Source organism: Balearica regulorum, chromosome 7, assembly GCF_011004875.1.
Source record: "Balearica regulorum gibbericeps isolate bBalReg1 chromosome 7, bBalReg1.pri, whole genome shotgun sequence".
In the NCBI taxonomy this organism is placed as follows: domain Eukaryota; kingdom Metazoa; phylum Chordata; class Aves; order Gruiformes; family Gruidae; genus Balearica; species Balearica regulorum.
Genome location: NC_046190.1, coordinates 22,679,380 through 22,702,641, shown reverse-complemented (window position 1 = coordinate 22,702,641; position 23,262 = coordinate 22,679,380). Strand labels below are relative to the sequence as shown.

Genomic DNA, 23,262 nt, shown 5'->3' with positions numbered 1-23,262 from the left:
CAGGGGAAAGTCACTTCAGTTCCTCACAACCCAGGCTGCTTCTCCCCCTTGCACTCCTGCTCACTGGTTACTCACTACTTTCACTCGGTGGCCAGGTGTTGCAGAGATGTCCCAGGTGCACTCCTTCCGGCTGGGGTACTTGTCAGGCCAGTTTGGGCTGCTCATCGTTCCCTCTGCACCACTCAGCTTATGCTCGCAACCAGCTTGAGAGAGAAAGATCACAACATGGAGGCATTGAGGCAGGTCTCACGTGGAAATCATGTAATGTCCCATATGCTCCTCTCTGCTCGAGACCCTCAACAGGGCAGAGGCTTCAGTCACTGAAGAGTATCTTTTAGGATTACTGCCTAGTTCTGTTGGGTTTGTCCTCAGAAAGGCCTATAGTTTTTTGAGCTAACTTGGTAGCTGGTGAAATGGACCATCTTATTCCCTTGGGCCTCATTAACCTCATTTACCTTCTCACTCCCAAACATGGACTTGGCAGTGCTAGGTTAACAGTTGGACTTGATCTTAAAGGTCTTTTGCAACCAAAACGATTCTATGATTGTATATTCTCCTGCTCCTCCATCTTGTCTGCCCTGCTCCCAGTGACATGGTTTCCAACCCCACCATGTTGACACTGGTGCTATCTCAGCATCGAGTCATTTGTGTTTCTGACTTGGAAAGCTGAATCAGCTCATGGAGAGATCGGACAAGGACCAGAGATGATACACAGAAGGGCCATGACAGCACGCAGCAGAGGTGAGGGTAAAGGAAGAGAGATATTTTTGGCAGCAGCAAATAGTTAGATCAGCTCAGCCTTTCTCTTCTGACTCAACCCAATAATTAAATGAAGCAACAGTGACTAGTCTAACACTGATGTCCCACAACCCCTCTTTTCGCTAGCCCAGTTTCTTGTCCCCACCCTGTCCATCTCCATGGCCATATAGAGGGCCAGACTGGGGAACAGATCCAGCTGAAAACAAGTTCTCTTCTTCCTTTTCCTAGGTAGCTTTTCAGGAAGCTGGGGCTTTTTCAGCACCCCAGCCTGGTACACTGTACAAACACCCTTCCAACACTGGGCAGGAGGCACCGTAGCTCAAACCATGTTTGAGACACCTTGTCTTTCCTGACAGCAAGGAGCAAGGACCTTACCTTCTTTACAATCGTGGCCGTTTTCATGCAGCATGAAGCCATTTCTGCACTGGCATACGTAGCTCCCAAAGGTGTTGATACATTCATGCTGGCAACCACCATTGTCTTTGGAACATTCATCCTTGTCTGGGCAGGATCAAACCAACAAACACTGAGTTGCCACTGAGAAACAGGCTACTGCAATTGCCAGCTGGGAGACCCAGATGGGCAGATACCAGTGCAAACCTCCAACCTCTGCTGCTGGATTAGTCTAGTCAGCTTTTTAGCCCAGATACAATTCTCTTCAATTGTCTTTCATTCCATAAAATACATCACAAAGTGTTTTATTATATAATGTAGGTTTTGAATGATTAAAGGCTCCTATCTAAAAGAAACCTATAGCAAATGTCTCATTCTTTTAGAATAGGGTCCAGGAAAAATGTCACACAAATTCACTAGCCTAGGCAAAAAAAAAATCCACTGGCCAATCTTTAAAGTTTCTACATGCTCTGATGAGCCTCCATCTTTAAATAGCTCTGTCTGAGAGCAGAAGCAGCCAGATGGAGAAGAGGGTCTAAGGTAAGAGCTGCTCTCTGATGCTGAAATATGCCCCAGTGGATGTTCACTCCTGTGTATTCAGGACTACGTGTTCCTGAATTTCACTGTTATGAGCACAGGATCTGCTCCTGGTTTCCAGTCTAATTTCATTTATGAGCAGTTTGTCTCCACTTTTTCTTGGGCCAGTGCTCTCCCTGGACCTTATTAACCTCACCTGTCTCCTCACTCCTAAAAGTATTTCTAGATAAAACATACCCCGCCTCACCCTTCCTCTTGTTAGATTTAAGAAGCCAAACCCCAGCCCCAATTCTACCCTAACTGCCTTAATTCAAGGTCATTTTGCCTGATCACCCTCCTCAGAAATATTAATACTCCTTGACCTCTGCTGAAAACACAGAACTGAATTTCCACTTCCATATAATGTACAGTTAACCTCTGGAACTGCCTGCTAACAAGGGGCATCACTGACACCAAGAGCTACGAAGGATTCAGAACAGAGGATTAGAAACTTCCACTAGCATGCATTGCTTTGATGGGAAGGATTGCTATAGAAAATGTCTAGAAGTTTTCTGTAACTCTTGTAGTTTCAAAGGAAGAAGCTGTTCTCTAATGACACCAGGGAGCTGTTCTCTAATGACACCACTTGGATGAGGTTCCCCATTGCTTCCTGCTGTGGAAGGACTGGAGGCATTGATGAAACCCATACACCTAGCTGATGCCACGCTATGAAACTGGACCATATGTTGCACTGAGAAACCAAGATGAAAAGTGACATAGCACAGAGCAACCATGCTTTTTAGATGTAACTAAGCGTGTCAGGCTCTGCCTGATTTGACAGGACGTTGAAGAAAATTCACCAAAAACAAGAGGTTCAGTCAGAGGAGACAGCTAAGCAAGTGAAAGAATACAGCCGCATACCTGAGAAGTAGTGAACTTTAAAGCCTTTCTTGGAGACTGTGTTGTCTGATTTGAACTCCAGTCTCATGTTGTTGCCATATGACGTGATTACTTCAGGTTTCTCTGAGCCACAGAATTTGCCATGCAGCTTGGAGTCAGAAGCCAACCCACTACGAATCTCAACATAGTCATATTTACAGACCTGCCGAGAGAGGAGGAGATTTCTCAGCTCCGCAAACTTGGAACAGAGCATTTCAGAGGAAAGGGACAGAGGCTTGACTGAGAGGGAACAGAAACAGCCTTATACTCAAACACACTCCTAACTTTCCCAAATTCTTCTCTATCAGTGTTCTCAACCCCTTCCCTTGCTGCCCTGGTCTTAAAGCATGGCTGTGTTCATCAGAATAGCAAAGGTTCCATTTAATTTAGCTAAAGTAATTACTCCCACATTATCCAAGAACGTGACAGTGTTGAATGAACTTCAGCAGCCTGCTGAATTAAGGAAGAGCCACTGCTCCCATTTACAGTGGGGAAAGTGAGACCTGAATGCTTTGTTTAAATTTCGCCCTACCCCTAGCAGGGCAAAAAACGGACTCTATTACTGGTTATTTTGTTTATCCTTGAAAAACTCTACTTCATTTCCAATTATTTTCCTGCAAAGGCAGCCTGGGGGAAGGGGGAGGATGGGACACCTATTAGGGATGGAAGACACCAACAATTATGCAAAACTGGTAGAGAAAAGAAGTCCTTTTATAACAGAACAGCTTTAATCCTTCCACTCTATAGAGAAAGCAGATCCAGGCTTCAAGGAGAACAATCACTGTTATTGGCTTATTATATCAAGGGCAGGGAAACAACCAGAAGCTCCACCAGCAAGACAGAGTCTCCTCTTCCTTGTACCCCAAGGATTTATCCAGTTCTGAGTTAGCCAATAGTCACACCTCTGAGATGCAGGGACTGGTTACGTACATCATTGCCTTCCAGCTCAAACACTTCGAACTGCAGAGAGATCCGGTACTGGGCTGGAGCTACCACCTGCCAGACGCAGTTTTTGTTAGTAGGATATTCCTTGGGCCATCCAGGGCTAGTAATGGTCCCATTGAGCTTGGTGATGAAGCCCCCACAGGCAGCTGGAGAGGCAATAAATGAACACAAGTTTTACTTGGTTCTGTTCAGACACACAGATTGGGCCACACTGTTAACTAGGAAATGAATCTGATCCTGGTTGGTGGCACATTTCAAATCCTGGCCTCCAGAACAGGTTTAAAATGCTGGGAGCTGCAAAGAAGACAGAAACCTCACCTGCTATAAATCACCAGTGAAACACACACAGCCAAGATATGGCCCTGAGAGGCACTTAAACTGTGTAAGATTGATCTTTTTACTCTCGAGCCTTGGGCTTACTGTGGATCAATTGATTTGACATACACAATACAGTCGTAAAGGCCAGCTTGGTAAATTCAACCACACTTAGTCCTACAAACCTTACTATTCCAAGTTTATCAGTAATGGAATAATTAGAAGATTATTATTAGAAGATTCCTAGAGAAGACATCTCTGTCATGTCTTCGGTGGCTTACTTTATATAAATTGCATCTTCTCTAGGGAAAATTGAAGACTAAGCCAGAGACTTAACTTTACTATCCCATTTTCTTTAAAAATTTAGGACATCTAAGTTTCATCCTCTCATGGGAGGGCATGGTTTTTACCTCAAAGGAATCAACCTCAGTCTGCGCTCTTGCTGCAAAATTGTACTTGCAAAGCAGCAATTTTTTTCTTGCTGTTTCTTGGGAGTAATGAGATACAGCCAGATCTTGAAAACCCACAGGGATAAAAGCTTCCTGCTTCTTGTTCCCAGCATAATTTTGCATTAAAAGAACTAATGCAAGGGAGCAGCTTCAATACAGAAACTGTGCAAGCAACTGTGTCTGGAGAAAGAAAAGCAATTTACTCTGATGTGCATCAGTACAATCACAAAGACTATCCTTCCTGTATTGCCCACAAATTAAGTTTAAAATAAAAGGTTAAGAGCGAAGTTCAAAAAACACTTGCCAAATTATATCAACAGGCTTGCTCAAAATTGCAAGAAATTATTTTAAGAAATAAAGTAAAGCTTGCAAAATCCTTTTGCACACACCTAACTTTGCCCTCACTGAGTCAATAGCGACCTTCCCCAAACAATTTGACGGAAGCAGAAGTCAGGGCAATCTGGGTGACTCAGTGTGGAGCTCCCTACACATCTCAGCTGAAAAGCAGAGCTAGAAGGCAGGAACAAAGGGTGGATTCTCACCACACCAACAGCTGTATTGTTGGTGGGAGCAAACACTTGTTGCAAGAGATTAACTGTATGAATAGAAAGCTGACAGAAACAGTTTCTATCAAAGACATGGGAGTTTTCCCCCCCCATAACAGAAGGGAATTGACTCCTCAGTACAGAGAATGTCTGTTTTGCAAGGCAAATGTTTGCAGACAAAACATTGATATTTTATTCCACAAAATAAATTTCTTTAAAAAAAAAAATAAATTCAGCCTTAGATTGAAATACTTTGGGGCCATTCAACAGTTAGGGTTGTAATGTCTGCCCTCCCTTATGCTGCACCATGCAAGATCTGGTCTGAACAGGGATCTCTGGCCATGAAAGACAACTGGTTTTAGAGAAGTTCAGCAATAGAGAATGAGAGTATTTTCAGTTTTTGAACCCAAACTTGGTTTTCAATGGAAAATGTTGACAAAAAAGGAGTTTCAGGTAGGGGAAGACAAACAGAAACAAAGAGGATGTGGGGGCAAAGAGAATCATCTCCAAGATTGTTCCATTTCATTATTAACTGTAGTACTCATCCTATAGACAAACACCTCAATCTGTAGGTTACTCACCTTCACAGCTCTTTTTATCAGCTGCCAACTCGTAGCCAGGCTCACAAGTGCATTTGTAGCTGCCCAGTGTGTTCTCACAGTGCTGCTCACACCCACCATTGTCCGGCAGAGAACATTCATCCATCTCTGTCAGGAGAAAACCAGGACAAGTCACACTTTCCTGACCACCCAAACTCCACCATATTCCTCATGCAACACTTCTGGACAGAAGGACCAGAGCACTACCTGACAAGCAGAGGCCATGGAGCAGGCACTGCAGCAAACATCACAAGTGCTAAAAACCCACCAAAACTGTAAAAGAACTACAATTACTATTACTAGTGAAGAGTGCTTTTTCTAGACAGGAGCAGGAAAACATGGTCTCCTGTAAAGATTTCACTGCATTTTGTTCTCAGTGGGAATCCCCCACTGCAACAGTTCCAGTCCAAACAGATTTTATTTTCTGGTTTCTGTTTGTGGACTCACTATGAAGAAAGTAGAATATTTCTTTGCTGCTCCATGTGTGGGTACAGGTTCAATAGCTTCTAATCTGGCTGTTAAATCACTTGCTTGAGAGAAGAGAGAGGCTGCAACTCCTTCAATCACTATACCATGGGAGGGACATGTCCTGGCTATGGGCAGGTATATTTTGCAAAGTATTGTCTTTCTTCTAATGTTTGCTATGAAGAAGAAAGGCACAACAATGTGAGCATAAGACAAGCACATCACTACTAATGCTTCAATTGTATACAAAACAGGCTTCAGTGATACAATTTGTTACCAAAATGAAGATAAGTTACAAAGAATAATCCTAGAGCTTTCCCTTGAGATATATGTGATGGGATGGACATAAGGTAAATGCTCTTCCTATCTTCCTGACATCATCTCTTGGATATGACTTACCCTCTCTGAGCTGTTTGCAGGTTTATTTTCTCTGAAAAGTTAGAAGTTACCACTGCAAGTTCTCACAAAGCATAACATTCAATTTCATCCTTAACTATGTTTGTGGGTTTTTTTAAGCTGAGTTATTTTCTTTCAATGTTGAAAGACATGTAATTGAAGCCTTATTCCTTTCATAACTCATTAAGGCAAAGCTGACCCATTGCTCAATCAGCTACGGGTGGCAGTCCGAAGAGTGCCTGCAGAACCATCTAATTTGTTCATTTACTTTGTTCGTGGAGTGGCTGGTAGTCACAATCCCTCTGCATATGGAGGTACAGGCTGCAGACTTCATATCCCAGCTTGAAACTCCACATATAGCCTGCAGGTATGTCTACCCAGCTTTTGCAAACTGACATGAGCTCTGCCCACGATACAAGCTGGCTAGAAGTTGTGTAGCTATGGCTACTGTGGTGCTTGATCCAAGCAAATACACATTGCTCCTCAGCTGGACTTACTGGCATGGCCTTAGCAACACCCTAACAACTCACAAACTACATGGTTTCTAGTTCAAACATATGAAGTCTGACCAGACACTGCAAGATCTAATCTGCCAGCAAAAATTCCAAAGACAATACCCATGTCTGCAATTGTACTAGCAGTGCATGTTTATGCTTTTTTTTTTTTTTAATAAAAAAGAAAAAAGTTTATTTCTCACTATCTGCATCACAAGGAAAGCATCCCAGGTTCAGGTGTGTAACTTTCTCCCCCTACAAAACTTGCAGAATGTCAGATTCTACAAACTGACTTGCTGCTGGCCAAGAAGTCTCTGTGTAGTGCTAAACCCTGGAAGACACTTCTGCTGCAGTCAGCCTGTACTATGAGCTCCTGAAAGAAGCCAAAATGTCTTCAGGAAGAAGTATTCTCTGTTTCTTTATGGAATCTGAGAAGTTTAAACAAGGAAGTCTAGGCACTGTGAGAGCTGTTCAGAGACTGGAATTAAACATCACAGTATTTGCCAGTGATCTTGCAATCACCCTTTGCCACGGTCCATTTGGATCTCTCAAATTTACAGAACAAGGTACTCTGAATTAAACTTTAACTAATTTTTTTTTTTTTGCACATAAATGCACAGATTAAGAATTATGGCTTATAAGTTATGTAACCTTATGACTTAAATGGTGCATACGTAAATTCACGTGATAGACTAGTCTGAGCAAAAGAGATTGAGCCTTGCCATGTTTGTTTGTTGTATTTCTTAATGAGCTAATGAAATAAAGCTCAATTCAGAGTACCTTGTCCTGTAAATTTGAGATATAAACGGACTGTGACACCCTTAACACAAGACAGAAGTTAAAGTAGAAATAAATAAAGGACTTATGCAATCCAAATATTGGCATTGCAGCTATCATTTCTGTACAACTGTCACTGAACCTAAGAGAAACATGACTATCTACCTTGCAGCAGCTCCACAGGTATTTTCCCAAGAGGTAAGGTATTTGGTTCTTGCCTCTATCAAGTCATCAGGATGTTGGTAAAGGACCATGGCTTGGGTCCAGCTCTTAAGAAGAATCTTAGTCTTCATTTGCATCTTCTTGAAGAGGGTCTCAGTTTGGGAACATATTTGTCTCCTGATGCACTCTGAAATTTTCCTAGGTATTCTACTTGGAATCAAATTTATCCTCTCTCCAGAAGTTTCTTTTTGGAATAAAACTTAAGTAGAGAGTTGTTTTTAACACTCTTTGTAGAGTACTAGTACCTTCTTTGAACATGTCAATGTCCCCTGGCCTGGGTAAATGGGGGCCACATTCTGTCCAGCTGTGCTAGTGCCTGTGCTAGTACTGAACCGTTATTGAAAGGCTAATGTTTTCTGAGGTAGGCTTTCTGTCTGAATCAGTGAGGTGGTGTTCATGCCTCAACATCAAACCCCTCTATGCTCTCAAAGCAATTCATAGATAAACTTGATATTGGCAGTTGTACGGACAAGTCTAACAGACCTTAACTACAAGTACATACAATAGTAACTGATCACTTTGGGATGGCAGTAGGTTAGGGAATGAGTGATCCCTAACTTTGACCTTGAGAGGTACTAGATCACATACCTTTAAAGAAATTTGCTGCAAAGCCTGCTTTACTGATGGTTGCATCGGATGCAAACTTCATCCATACTTTATTTGAGCTGGATTTGATATCTTCTGGCTTCTCATAGCCACAGAAGTGACCAATCAGTGGGCTGTATTCAGTGAGGCCATCTCGGATCTCCAGGTAGTCATAAGAACATGCATCATGCCATTCAATCTGCAACGGGAAAAGCGTATGCCTGTAGCTCACTAGTATGAGTGCTCTGAGTTAGGCTAGCTACCCAGTTAGACTTTGGCCAGAGATCAGCTTCCAAAGGAGCATCCCAAACAATTGGTCACAGCTAGGTACTTGCCTCATGGTTGCCACTGAACTCTCCAGTAGTTGAAATTGCATTCAAGACAGGGCACATCTCAGTTCTACTGCTATTTCATGGCTACTCTCCAGTGAAACCTGGTCCCTGACCACCTGCAAGCTACATGAGAAGTTGTAAATGACAATACAGAACAACTACAAAAAGGCTCAAGGTATAGCCATGGGGTCACAGCCAGGAGGTAATGGTGTCAGCCCTTTCCAGGACAAGCACAGTAAGTGTACACAAGCCACAGGAGCCTATGGACTAGATAGGTTTTATGCACTAACCTAGGTCCTGTCCACTCCTGTCTATGACTTCTACATCAGTAGTCAGAAACACATCACTGGGCACCTAAGAGTGTAAGACATCTTATAATCAGTAGGAGAAAACTTTTTCTGAGCTCTTCAATTTCTGAACATTCAATTTCATTTGACCAGAGTGAAAATTTAAGGACTCATGAGTCCCTACTTTACAGCATCAGCAATTTTGTGCCCCTTCCAATTCTTTCTGTCTAGAATAACAGTTTTTGAAAACTCATAATACTTAAAAACTTGGTTTCAAAATCTCTGAACAAACTTCTGGTGAGGAGAAATGTTATTCTGAACTATTAAAAAGATTTATTTTATTATTCTTATTATTTACATCACTTCCTTCTTAATTTTAAAGGACCTACAGAAGTGAAGTGATATCTGTAATATAATAGATAATGACGTTTCTCACCTCAAAGGCTTGGAACATGATTCCTATGTGAAAGCCCTCAGAAACTGTGATCTTCCAGATGCACTCTTTGGAAGGTCTGTAGTCATCTGGGTAATTGGGAGATTGGATCTGGCCAGCATCTTTGTGAATTTCACCACCACAAATAGCTTCATAAAAAAAAACAAACAGAAAAAACATGAGATTGCAGGTTTTTCCTTAGGTAAAGCCTGTTCCATACATAGCCTTCTTCCTCATTCAAATCTGTATCAATACTCCTTTTTCCACAAAGGCAACACACAAGTCTTGGAAGTTTTTACAAATTTAACATTTTGTCCTAGTGACAATACCTTCTGTCTTGCTGTGCCAACCTCCTTAGAAGGTGAACTCACTGGGACAGAGAATTTTTATGGATTTGTGTGTTTCACACTCCTGGTCACCTTTATAACCGCTTAAAATCTGGTACCAGCACTACAGACCAAGAAAAGCTGGCAAAAAAAAGCCAAATAAAAAATAGTTGCAAACCTAATCCAGCCACACGAGGGCAATATTAACAAGCATGAGTTGAGGACACCAACAGGCTGACCGCTATGCATAAAAAATTAAGTTTTGTGCTAAGTGTAAGAATGAGGAAGTTTAAAGACCAAGAACAGAAAATTTAATTAAAATCTAGTTTAATACAAAAGTAGCAGAGACTTCAAAGACAACAGCAGTTTGGCATAATTGTCTGCAAGACTACATAACAAATGAAAGTAAGATCACATGCTAAACCTTGTGTTACCCCATGATGCAAGACACACATGTCTAAAGAAGGCATAGGAATGGTTTGGCTGTCCAAAACATTTGGCTGCTCATTTAAAATCCAGCAAACCAAAAACACTGACAGTAAGTACAAGAGAGATGGCACTGAAATGACACCTGCCAGACATCAACCACCTTTGCACTTGGGGTCTCCCCACAATGCATTGCAATAGCAGTTCAGATGTGGGTCTCCCTATAGTGTCCTGGAAATTGCTTGCATTGGGTAACATTGTCTTGGGTTTGCCATGCAAGCTGCTAGTTTAACTGCGACCTGGTTAAAGGCACTGTTTCACAAGTGCAGTGCTAATTTCTTTCTTAGAGAATCAGTGCAAAGGCACCACCAAATAATTGCATCCAAAATTCAGCTGCAGAGCACAATTTAGATTGTAGTTTGAGTTCACATATTCAGAGCTACAAGTGGTGCTAGAAAGAACCTCTGAGAGACCCGTTAGAGAACTGTCTCCTCCACCTAGCAGAAAGGGGACTACATGAGCAGATAACTGACAATTTAATTTTTTTTTTTTTAACAGCCATAAAACTGTCAGCCAGCAAACAGTATTTTCTCTATCTATTGCAGTAATTCACACTGAAATTCAGTGGAGCAGCTAAGTATACTGGAAGAGCTTTACTGCAAAATGGAAAGAACATCTGCTCATAGAGCTTGAAAAGGCAGTAACAATGACAAATTTGGGGCTGCCAGCAGTGCTGTAGGGCAAAACCACCAGCATCCTCCCATCTTGAATCTCATGAAAGAAAAGGAACAATATGACTGAACTCTGAGTACACACTCACTACTTTTAGCGTCATCTAGTATCAAGTAATTCTCCCATCATGTGGCTACATGCTTCTGCCTCTTTCCTCCCATCTACTGAAAACTTCAGGGCCAAGACCTGGAGGAATCCAAATCCAAAAAATCAGTCCTCACGCACAGAGCTCCCAGCAAAGTTCAGATGCACAAGTGTTTACACACACCCTCACTAAAGCAGAGGACAGAGAAGCAGTGCTAAAACCCACTTTGGCTTTTTAGCATGTGAGGGAGAAGAGTTCAAAAGAAAAAGAGGAACTAACAGCAATACAGAGAGTCTTTGGATAAAAACTGATAGAAAATTAAACATGTAAGATCAATCCTTCCTGGAAATAAAAATCACCCTTATTGCATAGACACAGAAGGCACAAAACAGCTAAGCAAGCTACCTGACAATGGAGGAAAAAACCAAACGATTACCAGAGCTTGCATCAGAGGGAAATAGGGATTAAGGAAGACTTTTGGAAATGCTCATTTCCACAAATAAATTATGGAGAGGGATGGAGAGAATCTCACTACCTGCTGCTCTGACAAGAGGAGGCTGAGCTAAGAAAAGAACTATGCAATGGGCCATCACTGTTTCTGTGCTACAAGCTGGCTTCCACCAGTCATACTCCGTGCTTGCTCTCAGTCTTAGCAAGAGATTTCATACCTTTCCAATGGCAAGTTTCTTGCAAGAAAGAGTTATATAAAAAGTCAGAGCCTTGAAGAAGCAGGAAAATATGAACAGCCAGAGGGATGCAAAGTTTGACCACTAGATGAAGATTTCACTTTCATTTGCTCTCCTCAAAAGTCCAGTGAAGCAAGTATTGCTCATCTTTACTGAACCTTCAGGGGTCATTTATGAATCAATAGAAAATACAGAAAATTATCAAGAGAAAAGTTTTGCAAAGTGACTTCAGCACGTAGCCCACAGAACATTTTTTCTTTCGGTATCATTTAGCAATATGAAGCATGATGCCATATTAACACATATGATGAAGAACAGAGAAGTTGCTTCCCAAAAACATTCCTCACCTCGCTTTTTTCTTTTTCTTTTAAAGTTGGAGCAGATATCACTGGGGGATAACCCACTGTAAGAACTAAGCTGACTAGCCCGTCAAAGTAATAAGCCAAAATAAAACAGTCTATTAGAGACACAGTAGTTTGATCACTTCTAATTCCAACAAACTACCATAAAAGGGGTATTACAAACCATATCGTTCAGGCAACAGCTGCTTCTCAAGAGAAACAAACCAAAACCAAAAAAAAAAACAAAAAACCATCAGGCAAGCTACCTCTGTCTCCGGGGCAACAATTCCTGCAGAAACCAGATATTTCTCCTGTCAAACAGATTTGTTAGCCCCACACTGCTGTGAAATCCTCAGGTACTTTATTTGCACCTCCCCAATAGTCCCATGTTTTCTTCGCTTCCCTCTGTTAGTATCATTATTCACGAGTATATTGGACACTTGGGCACTGGGACTCCAGTGTCATACTTCTTCCTGTGGCTGCAGAAAGATGATTCGAAGTTGGTACCAATACAGTCAACCTCAATACTGTTGACAACACTGGTACTTCTAATAAAATGCCTGTTGCTCAGAGCATAAGGAGGGCTTTTAATGCACTTTAGAATCATTATTGTAAAAAATAAGCATATATGGAGAACTGATTTGTTAGTGACTTTGGTAGTATTGCTCCTCTGAAGTGGTTTCAACATCCCAGTTCCGTTCAAGTTTCCAAAGTACCTGACTTGCAGAAGATCTGATGTGCTAATTTCTGATCTTGTCTAAGTAAAACATACAAGAAGAACAATCTTTGCATTTGAGCAAAAAAAACCCAAAACCCCAAAATAAGCTGCATTAAGTGATATAAAATGTATGATTCAAAACAGAACTTTGCCTGTTAAATTACTGGAAGGAACTCCTGCTATACCCAGCACTGCTGCTTGCAGGAGCTGGTTAGGGCAAACAGAACCTGGCCCATGAACAGAAACTATTGCTCTGTGCTGCCATCGTGTTGTCCCCCCCAAAAATGTGATGATCTAGGTGAACGATCCATGCCTTGTCTGCTGAAACTGCCCATAAAAATCTGCCAATTCCCATAAAAACAAGAGTGGGGGCTGTGTATAGCCACATGGTGAAGCTGAACTCCTACTGATCCCATAAACCCCTGCATCCTGTTCTGGCTACTCCAGGATGTGACAGACAACTTCTAGCTAAAGGCTGTACCTTCATAGACCACAAAGAAGCCTTTGCCCAGGATGTTACTGCTGCTCCGGAACTCGATCCACAGCCTGCTGTCCGTGGAGATTACCGGTTCAGGGATCTTGTCGCCACAAAATCTACCTAGAAGGCAGGAAAGAGACGATCAAGATCTCCTGGCTGACAGGCAGCACAATGTAGCAGACACCTGTGGCTCCAGGAAGCAAAGAGTCTGTGGTTAAAGGAGCTGTGCTTGCGTAAAACACTCTTTCACTCTCACCACTTGTGCTTTTGAATGAGTTTCTAGGTTTTTTACCCCATCAATTCATACCCTCTTAAATTATTAAATTAATAAAGTTTTCTTCAGCTGGAAGCAGAATCCAGTAGTCACAGATGCATCCTCTGTTGCCCTGGTAAATTCAAAAAGCCTCTTGTTTTTATCACCTGATGGGGCAAATGAGCTGCTGTATTGAGTCTGGCTGAGAAGGAGTTAATTTTCCCCACAGCAGCCCTCACAGCACTGTGCTGTGTATCAGTAGTGACCAAGGTGTTGATAACACACCAGTGTTTTGGCCACTGCTGAGCAGTTCTGGCACAGGATCAAGGCTGTCTCTCCAACATTCCCCCTCACCAGTAGGCTGGGGGTGGGCAAGGTCTTGGGAGGGGACACAGCCAGAACAGCTGACCCAAACTGACCAAAGGGATATTCCATACCATATGATGGCTGCTCAGCAATAAAAGCTAAGAGAAAGGAGCAGGGAAGTGGGGGGGCATTCATTATTTATGATGTTTGTCTTCTGGAGCAATTGCTATGCATACTGAAGCCCTGCTTCCCAAGAAGTGGTTGGATGTCGCGTGCTGATGGGAAAATAGAGAATGAATCTTTTGTTTTTCCTTTGCTTCTGCTTTATTAAACTGCCTTTATCTTGACCCATGAGGTTTTTTTCCATCTAATTTTTCTTTTCTCCCTGTCCTGCTGAGGAGAGGAGTGATAGAGCAGCTTGGTGGACACCTGGCATCCAGCCAAGGTCAACCCACCACAGCTGCAAGGGTGGGGAACCGTCTCCTGTCCTTCTAAGAGGTGACATGAGGAAACATCCTTTTCACCTGCTAGGTATCAGAAACTCCTTCATTTATTTGCACCCAAGAGCAAACTCAAACCAAGAGCGGGATGCGGCCATGCTGATGAGAAAACACTCTATCTCATCCTCTTCTCTCACTCTCCTTGTAAATCTATGTCTTCCCACTTAGGCCTCTGCAGTCATTCAATCTCTTCCAAGAGCTTTGTGACCAAGAGTCTCTTTGCTCCATGTTTCACCCATCTCTGAGCTCTCTGGCACGCACTAGCACTGGTAAATACCTGAATCCTATCAGGGAGAATCCGGAAACAAAACAGCTGCAGATAGCACCTGCAGCCCAAACAATCTCAATGACCCTCATGTGGTGCTCCTCTACCTGCTCCAGCCAGAAGCTCCTCATGGAAACAGAGCAAGCACCAAGTATGCACTGAGAGCACACAATGCAAATGTGTTTTTTCATTTCAGCTGGCACCAGCAGGGGTATATACTGAATCCAACTGAATCCCCAGTGGGAATTTGATAGCAGCGGAGAACAGTTCCTCAGGTTGAATTCAGTCAGGACAGTGGTGATACGGATCCTGGCCTTGCAACACCAGGCAAAGGCTTCTTTGAACAACCTCCACTGGGTAAAAACCTGGTTAATGCCTTACCTGCACGGCAGCAGTTAGTTCCCATTAGTAGGCTACACTGGTAGTTCCCTACACTGGACAAGGAGACAGGTAGTTCAAGGCCTGTTGGCTGACAGGCAGAGAAGGCTGTTGCTTTTCTTATGTATGGGGGGCAGAGTATAGAATCACAGAATCATTTACATTGGAAAAGATCTTTAAGATCATCAAGTCCAACCATTAACCTAGCAAGTCCACCACTAAACCACGTCCCTAAGCACCACGTCTACATGTTTTTTAAATGCCTCCAGGGATGGTGACTCGACCACTTCCCTGGGCAGCCTGTCCCAGTGCTTGATAACCCCTTGAGTGAATAAATTTTTCCTAATATCCTGGCACAACTTCAGGCCATTTCCTCTTGTCCCATCAATTGTTACTTAGGAGAAGACCCCAGCACCCACCTGGCTACAACCTCCTTTCAGGTAGTTGTAGACAGCAATAAGGTCTCCCCTCAGCCTCCTTTTCTCCAGGCTAAACAATCTCAGTTCCCTCAGCCGCTCCTCATAAGACTTGTGCTTCAGACCCTTCGCCAGCTTCACTGCCCTTCTTTGGATACACTCTGGCACCTCAGTGTCTGTCTTGTAATGAAGGGCCCAAAACTGAACACAGTATTTGAGGTACAGCCTCACCAGTGCTGAGTACAGGGGGACAATCACTTCCCTAGTCCTGCTGGCCACACTATTTCTGATACCAGCCAGTAGCTGGCATGAATCCTGTGCATTAAAAGCCATGGGGCCCCCTGCTTAGTTAGCTGCCCTCACAGTCAGCTACTGCCACTTTTGGCTCTGCCTGCCCCACCTTCACCACTTGGCAGCCTCAGGAAGGCTATGGCCTTCAAGGATGCAAGAGCTATGCCTCTGTCACAAGCCAGTCAGTGCAAATGAGACTGCAAAGTGAGTTGCAAACTTCATTTCTCTTCAATGCCAGTTTCATTGCCAACGTTTTCCCCTTGCAGATTCCCCCATCCAAATATTAGCACAGACTCTAGCGTTATCCGACTATTCAATTCTGAGCCTCTGTACCCTAAAGCTGCCCAGTACTGTTGGGGCAGCGTGACAGCCCTGCAGCGTACCAATAGCATCTCCCATCTCCGCTTCCAAAGGGGATGCTAACAAACAGCATCAGTGCTGCAAAGCTCCTTCCTCTAGGGTCACTGAGCAACTGCCTCCTGGATTTAGACCTGGAGTTTAACAAGGGTGTCAAGGAGAGGAAACGCAGATGAGGAACAAGAATGAGCAAACTCCTTAGAGTGTGATAAAGGGCCCATTCATAAAAAGTTATACACCATTTAAAGGCTGGGTTTTCACACACTTCTCTGGGAAAATATGCAGCGCACATGTATTTTTTTTTCCCCGCAAGAAACCCATGCTTTCACAATTCACACTAATCCCCCTCCCCGCCCCCTGCTGAATTGCTGTCTGTCTGCCTCTTCCGAGCTAATTTCATGGGCTCAGCCCCTTGCGGGAGCCGTGGCCACTCATGCAGCATCTCTTTCCAGATGGAAACACTCACGAGTCCACCTGCATTAGGGGGATGCGGAGGTGCTTGGCTTCTGAAATACCTTTAAATTACTCGGCAGAAAAAAAATAAATAATGAGGAGCTAAGTTGCAGCTGCTGGAGCAATGTTACCTGATGCATGTGCAGCAGAAAACAGCAATAACTGCTGCCAACCTCAAAACAGGCAGGAAACAGTAAAACCGGCTGCCAACTCTGCCCTGAAAGGCAGGCCCACAGAAACCTCTAGAAAGCAGCACAGCGCCAGCCTCAGTGCTACACCTGGTACTGGGGCTGGGATGTCCAGTGGGGCTAAGGCAAGCACCCAGACCTCCCCAAGCCCACTGACCCCACGCTGACTAGCTGCAGCACAGAGCACAGCACCTCTAATGCAGCTGGTGATCCTACACAACTGGATTTCTTCTTTCCTGTCAGGCAGAAAGTGTTGTTTGCAGTGAAGCACTTCACACGTTGGGACACTGAGGTTAGGAGATGAGGTCAGGATCAGAGCCAGTGGCAAAGCAGGCGGCAGCTCCTGACTGCCACAGAACATTTGCGGTTACGAACAGGAAAGGAGGAACAGGGAGGACATAGAGGAACTGTGCTTCCTTGAGATCTTTGGGAGCTGGAGCAGAGTAGAGCCCTTGCACAGTCTGATATCCTAGGCATGGTCTAGCAAGTTCCCTGCTAGAAATAGAAAGGCCCAAAGTACAGATTACTGTGTACTTGTAGATACAAATATTTGAGAAATAATGGCAGGAGCTTGGAGCAGGAGCTGTATGGCTGCCTCGTTCTGACTGCCTGACAGTTCTACCCAGGTTTTAGGAAAAACCAATAAAAAAACTCCAGGGACCACATTTTTAATCCCAGCCATGCCCCTGACTCAATTCCCTCTCTGCCTCAGTTCTCAAGCTGAAAAAGGAAGGAATAAAAGTCTTTGCTACCAAAGGACATGGAGCATGGAGCATTTGGTGTGAATACCACACACCAATATCTCTGGATGGAGACATTAATGGATGGCCAGTGCACTGGCTGGACATAAGCTCCTTCCAGGTAAAGGAAGGTTTGTATCTGTTTGGGTTTTTTCCCCAAAAAAGCTTCAAGGACAACATATGAAATGCAATTAAAATGAAACAGCTACTCACCCAGTAATGGAGCCTTCCTCCAGTAGCCATCACGCACCTCCACATAGTCATACCAGCAAAGGCGACTTTTAAACAGGTCCATTGATGTGAAGTTTAACATAATCTGAAAGGAGAGAGTGAGAGCACACACTTCTTTGGGAAGGGAGCTACTTTAAAAAGAAGACCCTAGCAGTTATGTGCTTCACCTCTGCTACAGTGCTGCCTTAGTGAGTACGCAGGAAAAGCCAGTTGGACAGTTGGTTGGATTTTTCAATCAGTTTTCCTCAAAAAAGAAAGGCATCTCAAGCTATTTTAATGAAACCATGAAAGTACATGACAGCAGACAGCACTTTACTATCCATTCTGTAATTCACAGTCACTGCTCCTCAGTTACTAAAATACTACTAAAACAAGCCCAATTTGCAGTTGGTTTGTTTGTTGGTTTTTTGCTTGTTATTTTGGGGGGGGGGGGGGGTTAAATTTAAAATTAAATCCTTGGGTTTGATTAATGGGAATATCATAAAGAAACATATTGCCCCAAAATACAGCTGGTTTGGGGTCTATACCCTTATATAAATGACTCTTGTAAGAAAAAGCTAAATTTGCTGACAAGCTTCCACATTCTGATAATTACACTCACACCATCACCATGATGCAGTTGTGTTCAGTGGCTTTACCAAGCAGAGCTTAGCAAGAAAATTTTATCCCTTTGGTCTGCTTCCTTCGTAACAAGGATTACATAGCCTTTGCTCTGGGCCTATGGAAGTCACCAATAGGGATGTACTTGTGGCATTTTTGTCCTTGCAAGATTTGACCCACGTATTAATTCATATCTGCTACAGAAACATCATTAGATTAAAACAGTTATAGATACAACTCTTCTGAAGAGGCTGAGAGACAAAGGGAGAATTTACAGTAAGATTTACACTGAAAAACTCCCAGTGTCATAGTTTCAAAACCTGGATGGTTCTCAGCACCTCTGTCCCTGGTGAAGCTCTCCCTGCAGCTAATGGTGGGTGCTCAGCACTGCATGGGACTGGGCTTGCAGGTGACAGAACTGGGTCCCAGAACCAGACAGCTGCTGCAAAATGAGCAAGCTCTGCTCTTCTTTGAGTCCAAGTCTTAAGTGTGTCTCGAGGGTGGTCCTCAGCAAAGCCGCTCTGTCGAGGAGCTCCCAAGCTGGGCTGCGCATTCCTGCAGCCTGGTACAGCATGAAAGGCCTGAAGGGCTGGTATTAGTGGATTAAGGAAAGATTTAATTTCCACAGGAAGATCAATAAAACAAAAGGAGCTGCAAAGAAAGCAGACAGGGTGGGTGACTGATGCGCAGCGGGGCTCAGCATTTCAAGGCAGGGAGCAGGAGTGCCCTGACAGGGATATTATGCCTGCATGACAGGGGCAGGCCGCTGGTGTCACTCATGGCTCCTCAGCTCCCTCCGGGACCCCAGCTTGCTGGCGCATTTTATGTAACTCGTCTGATTGGCACCTGGCTTTGAAAGGTAGCTCGGCCAGAGCATGTGGGTGGCAGGAAATGTCCACACAGAGTTCAGCCTCAAATAGAGAGGAAGGATCAGAGAGCAACATGCAGCCCAGACCTGTGAGGGGTCTCTGCTCCAGCATTACCTCTTCCTCCTCAGCACCATGTATTGCTGACCCCATCTCTGGGAGGACAGCAATGGTGCTCGGGAGCTTTTCCAGGCTCCATCCCTGCACTCCAGGCACGCAGAGATCTTTTGGCAGCTGCTAACACTGTCATCATGGGCAAAAAGACACGCAAGGGAAGCGCAGAGTCCACCTTGCGCTGGTGTGGCACCTACCTTCTCCCCTGGGGTCACCGAGATCCTCCAGACACAGTGGGAATAGGACGGGTAGCCATTTGGAAAGCCAGGGGCTGAGAAATTCCCTGTTGAGTCCTGCAAGGTCTCTCCACAAGCTGAGAGAGAGGGAGAAAAAAAAAAACCAAACCACAAACCAGCAACAAGGAGTGACTCTCTGAATGACATCAGGGTCTATCAAAATGTTTGCACATGGCTGCTGCGTGCCTGTTGGTGGCTGGTACTCTAAGAATGTTCGTTCATGGTACTGACCCAAAGGTCATTGACCACCTGAGACCTTGCCAAAGGGTGGTATGAAATTTGTCAGAATTCCCAGGACAGATGATGATCAGTGCAAGGACACAGGGGAAACAGCTTTAAAAGAGGCATCCTTCTTCCTTCATCTTCCTTCCACATCCCAGTACTTTCAGATTTCAACCCTACTGAGGAATATCTCATCCACTCATGCAACATATTAACCCCACTTCACCGTGCAATTCCATGACAACTGACAGCAAATCTGTTTTCCCTTCATTACAAGCTGCTTGATGAAGTTCTCCTTACATACCATTAAGTGTCTTTTTTTAACAAAAGCAGGGCAAGCCCCACTGCCCTCATGCTTTGGCTGTCCAGCACCTATCCTGCCATCACACTGCACAGGATAAAACGTGAGCACTGCAGCTCACTCTGTTCTCCACCTTCACAGTTTTGTGGCCTGATGCAGTTGATGAAATGTAGTTCCTAGGGTGACTTTTGGAAAGCAAGTAATATGCAGACATATATGCTCCTTTAGGGAACCGCAGCTTCCAACATCTGGGAAAGCTGCGACTACTGTAGCTCCTCTCTCTGAGCCAGAAGAACTGAGCTAGAACAAGGAGTGACCATCTACATCTGCAGAGCAGCTGACTGGTCAGGTCAGAGGATCACAAATATCAAAGCTCCCATTTCTTTGAGTGCACAGTAGACACATGAAGATACCCGTCCCAAGGAGCAAGGACCTTGGTTTGCCTGCTTTCCAGTTCCTTCTTCTAGTTTCACAACCCACTGATTTTACAAAGCCACCCTTGACGTGCAACTTGGTTTCCTCAGCGATGGTAAAGCAGCTCCCAAAAATCCCTTGTTAAGCAGCAGTGCTTTGAAAGATCCGACAAGGCCAAACATCTGGCTCCCTTTCTCACGGAAATGCCAGGGGATGGTCCTCTGCCTGATGCTATCACACACTCACTAATTTTTCAGCCATGATGACATTTAGATGGGCAGGTTGGAAGTCAGAGGTGAAAAGAGACTGGTCCCGTTCAAAAAGTTTAATATCTTCAAAAAGGGGAGAGGGAGTCACCTGTGCCAGAAATTCTTAATTTCCCTGACATAGTTTGACCCACAGCTTGACAGGTCAGACTAGACAAACAATAGGCAGGGACACAAAAAGGGGTTTTGCTCAACCGAACAGCTCCTAGGGGTGCTCTGGAAGGTGAAGTCACCACTAGGAACAATTTGCACATATTTCAAGGCACAAGTCAGCACGGGATCTGGCAAAGTGATTTCTGTCAGGAAAGACAAAGGCATTTTAAACTACTAGAAAAAAGCACCACTGACCAAAACAGGCAGTTAAATGCACACATCTGCCTCAAAGGAATGAAGAAAAGAGTCCAAAACCTCTACATTGCTCCTTCCTTCTCAAGCAGTTTTCAGCCCTGAGAACTGCCCCTACCACTATGCAACTATGAAGGAGCATTGCACAGAAAGTTTTACTTTCAATTCTGCAAAAATAGCTAATATTCTCCCACCTCTCCCAACATGTTTGGCAGGCGATGCTGTCTGTATTCTTCAGGTGGGCAGGGAGAGATGCTTGTAAAAGGTAACGACCTGTATGAACTAGAGAAGAAACCTGGACTTCTATTTGCAGAATAAATATACTTCCTTCCTTTCTACCTGTTGCAAAGATTCCTTGCCTTGTTATCTGTGTCAGAATCTGTTAGGATAATTCCAGCTCTCAGGATGCTCCTAGGACCCTCAACCAGGAAATGCATGCTGCCCCAGCAGATAAACTTCTCAAGGAAGCTGAGTCTCGGCCATATTTATTCTGAGGACAGCAAGCCATTCTTCAGCTGATCCTCCAGCATTACCACTGGTCTGGAGTCGCCACCACCTTAGGATGGCTCTAGAAATGGCAACATCTGATAAGGTGTCACAATAAAGAAGGGAGTCCAATACATAACTCACCAAGATACATAAATGTTCTTTTTCTCTGCTAAAAAAATCTATTTAAACAAATATGAAATGATGAAGAGAGCTCTAAGTCATTTGGAACACATACCACATGACCGTAATGACACAGGACAAAGAGGATTACTGCTCTCAGCTGAACCACAGTGAAGGTTTCTGACAGCCCAGGCTTAATTCTCTTAAGTGTAATTACACAGTACCTGGCAAGACTGTGTAATTATGGAACAGGTACTAACGTATCTACCACCAAACTCTACTCCGCTGAAACATCATGAAAGGAGACCTAGCTAACTATCCAACCCTTGCAGAGGAAAGTCTCCAGACATACTAGAAGAGGCTGGCCTTTCAGCACAAGCAAGCTGCTAGAAAGGAACGGAGGCAAAAAGCAAGGTAGAAAAGGTGAATGTTTCAGAAGTCATCTGTAAATTAAGTAGTTGAGTGGCAGGCACTTACTGCTTATCAGCTGGTTACTGGTACACTACACCTTTTGGAAGCTGCACAGAGAATTGGATGGGATGACATACAGCAGGACCATTCTCAATTTATAGTTTAACCATTTCTGCACAGTTAGCACAGCCACACAGGCCTGTTTCCTTTAGCACAGCTCAAGGCAGCAGGATGTGCTGGTTTAAAGTCTTTGGTAGTGACTATACTCATCAAATTCTCAACCATACAGCCATATCAAATCTAGCATTTACCACTATGCAGCAGAACGCATCTTGCCTTGTAGAAATTCCTTCAACAAATTTCATTTGGTTTCACCTGGTTTGGCACTAACTGTAACCCAGCAGGTATAAGCTTTGGGGAATTAAGAGCAATTTAAAACAGCAGGGTTTTAGAATGGAAAAGCTAAGCCAGCCCTAACTGTAGCAGCCACAAGAGCTCCAGTCTAATGAGTTGGAAAGCCCTGTTTCTTACAATAGACACAACAGTCATTCAGGCTTATACGGGTGCATGCTTGCAATTCATCTTCCACCACGCTAGCTCTTTTTTTGGGGGCATTTTCTCAGACGTTCTCAGGTGGATACTCTAAAAGTGAAACCATCTGCCATTCAACTTCTGCATTATATTGTTGTGTTTTACCTAAAAATCCTCAGCTTGATTACTGAACAAAGTTGTCCTCAACCCAAAGTCTCATTCAGACCCTGCTCAAACATGCAACTGAAGTCCCTTGGTTTTGAACTCCTGTAGTTTGCATTTTGCAGAAGAGAACTTTTCAAGCTACAGATTCAATAAATTTTCATGCAAATCAAAAGAAAAAAAAAAAACCAACAAATAGATATTTGAAGAAAATTTGTTTAGTAGGCTTAAAGCTCTGATCATTCTGCTGCCAGGTATTTTCTGAACTGCAATAACCTCTGCTAAAGCTTTGTGGGGAAAAAACCTAAAAAGTAGAAAAGTTCTACTTTGCAAATGGAAACTTGAGACTCAGAAGGGTCGTCATTTTAAGAAAGCTGCTTTGTAGCTTTTAGTTCGACTTTAACCTCAGGCCAAAGTGGCTTTTCATTTAGGGTTTCCTTAAGGCTCATCACTGGGACAACATCTGTATAAATAATCCAACAGAAGTTTGATGGTTGGTGTGCAGAGACCTTGGTCTACCAGATCCCTCTGCCATTTTGCTAACTCCTAGTCCCCTCTCTGTCC

General features: G+C 43.7%; 1 protein-coding gene across 3 annotated transcripts in view; it reads right to left on the bottom strand.

Annotated features, from left to right (window-relative positions):
* TLL2 (tolloid like 2) overlaps positions 1–23,262 on the bottom strand; it is a 95,505-nt gene that overhangs the window by 5,406 nt on the left and 66,837 nt on the right. For 2 of the 3 annotated variants that reach the window (XM_075758485.1, XM_075758488.1), the window contains 10 exons: positions 19,399–19,514; positions 17,604–17,706; positions 13,247–13,363; positions 9,455–9,600; positions 8,403–8,598; positions 5,443–5,568; positions 3,538–3,698; positions 2,590–2,770; positions 1,135–1,260; positions 76–203 (listed from right to left, as the gene is read on the bottom strand). In XM_075758485.1, the coding sequence (XP_075614600.1) occupies positions 76–203; positions 1,135–1,260; positions 2,590–2,770; positions 3,538–3,698; positions 5,443–5,568; positions 8,403–8,598; positions 9,455–9,600; positions 13,247–13,363; positions 17,604–17,706; positions 19,399–19,514 (1,400 nt within the window). The remainder of the gene's footprint in view (positions 1–75; positions 204–1,134; positions 1,261–2,589; positions 2,771–3,537; positions 3,699–5,442; positions 5,569–8,402; positions 8,599–9,454; positions 9,601–13,246; positions 13,364–17,603; positions 17,707–19,398; positions 19,515–23,262) is intronic. The other variant, XM_075758486.1, reaches the window with a different exon arrangement.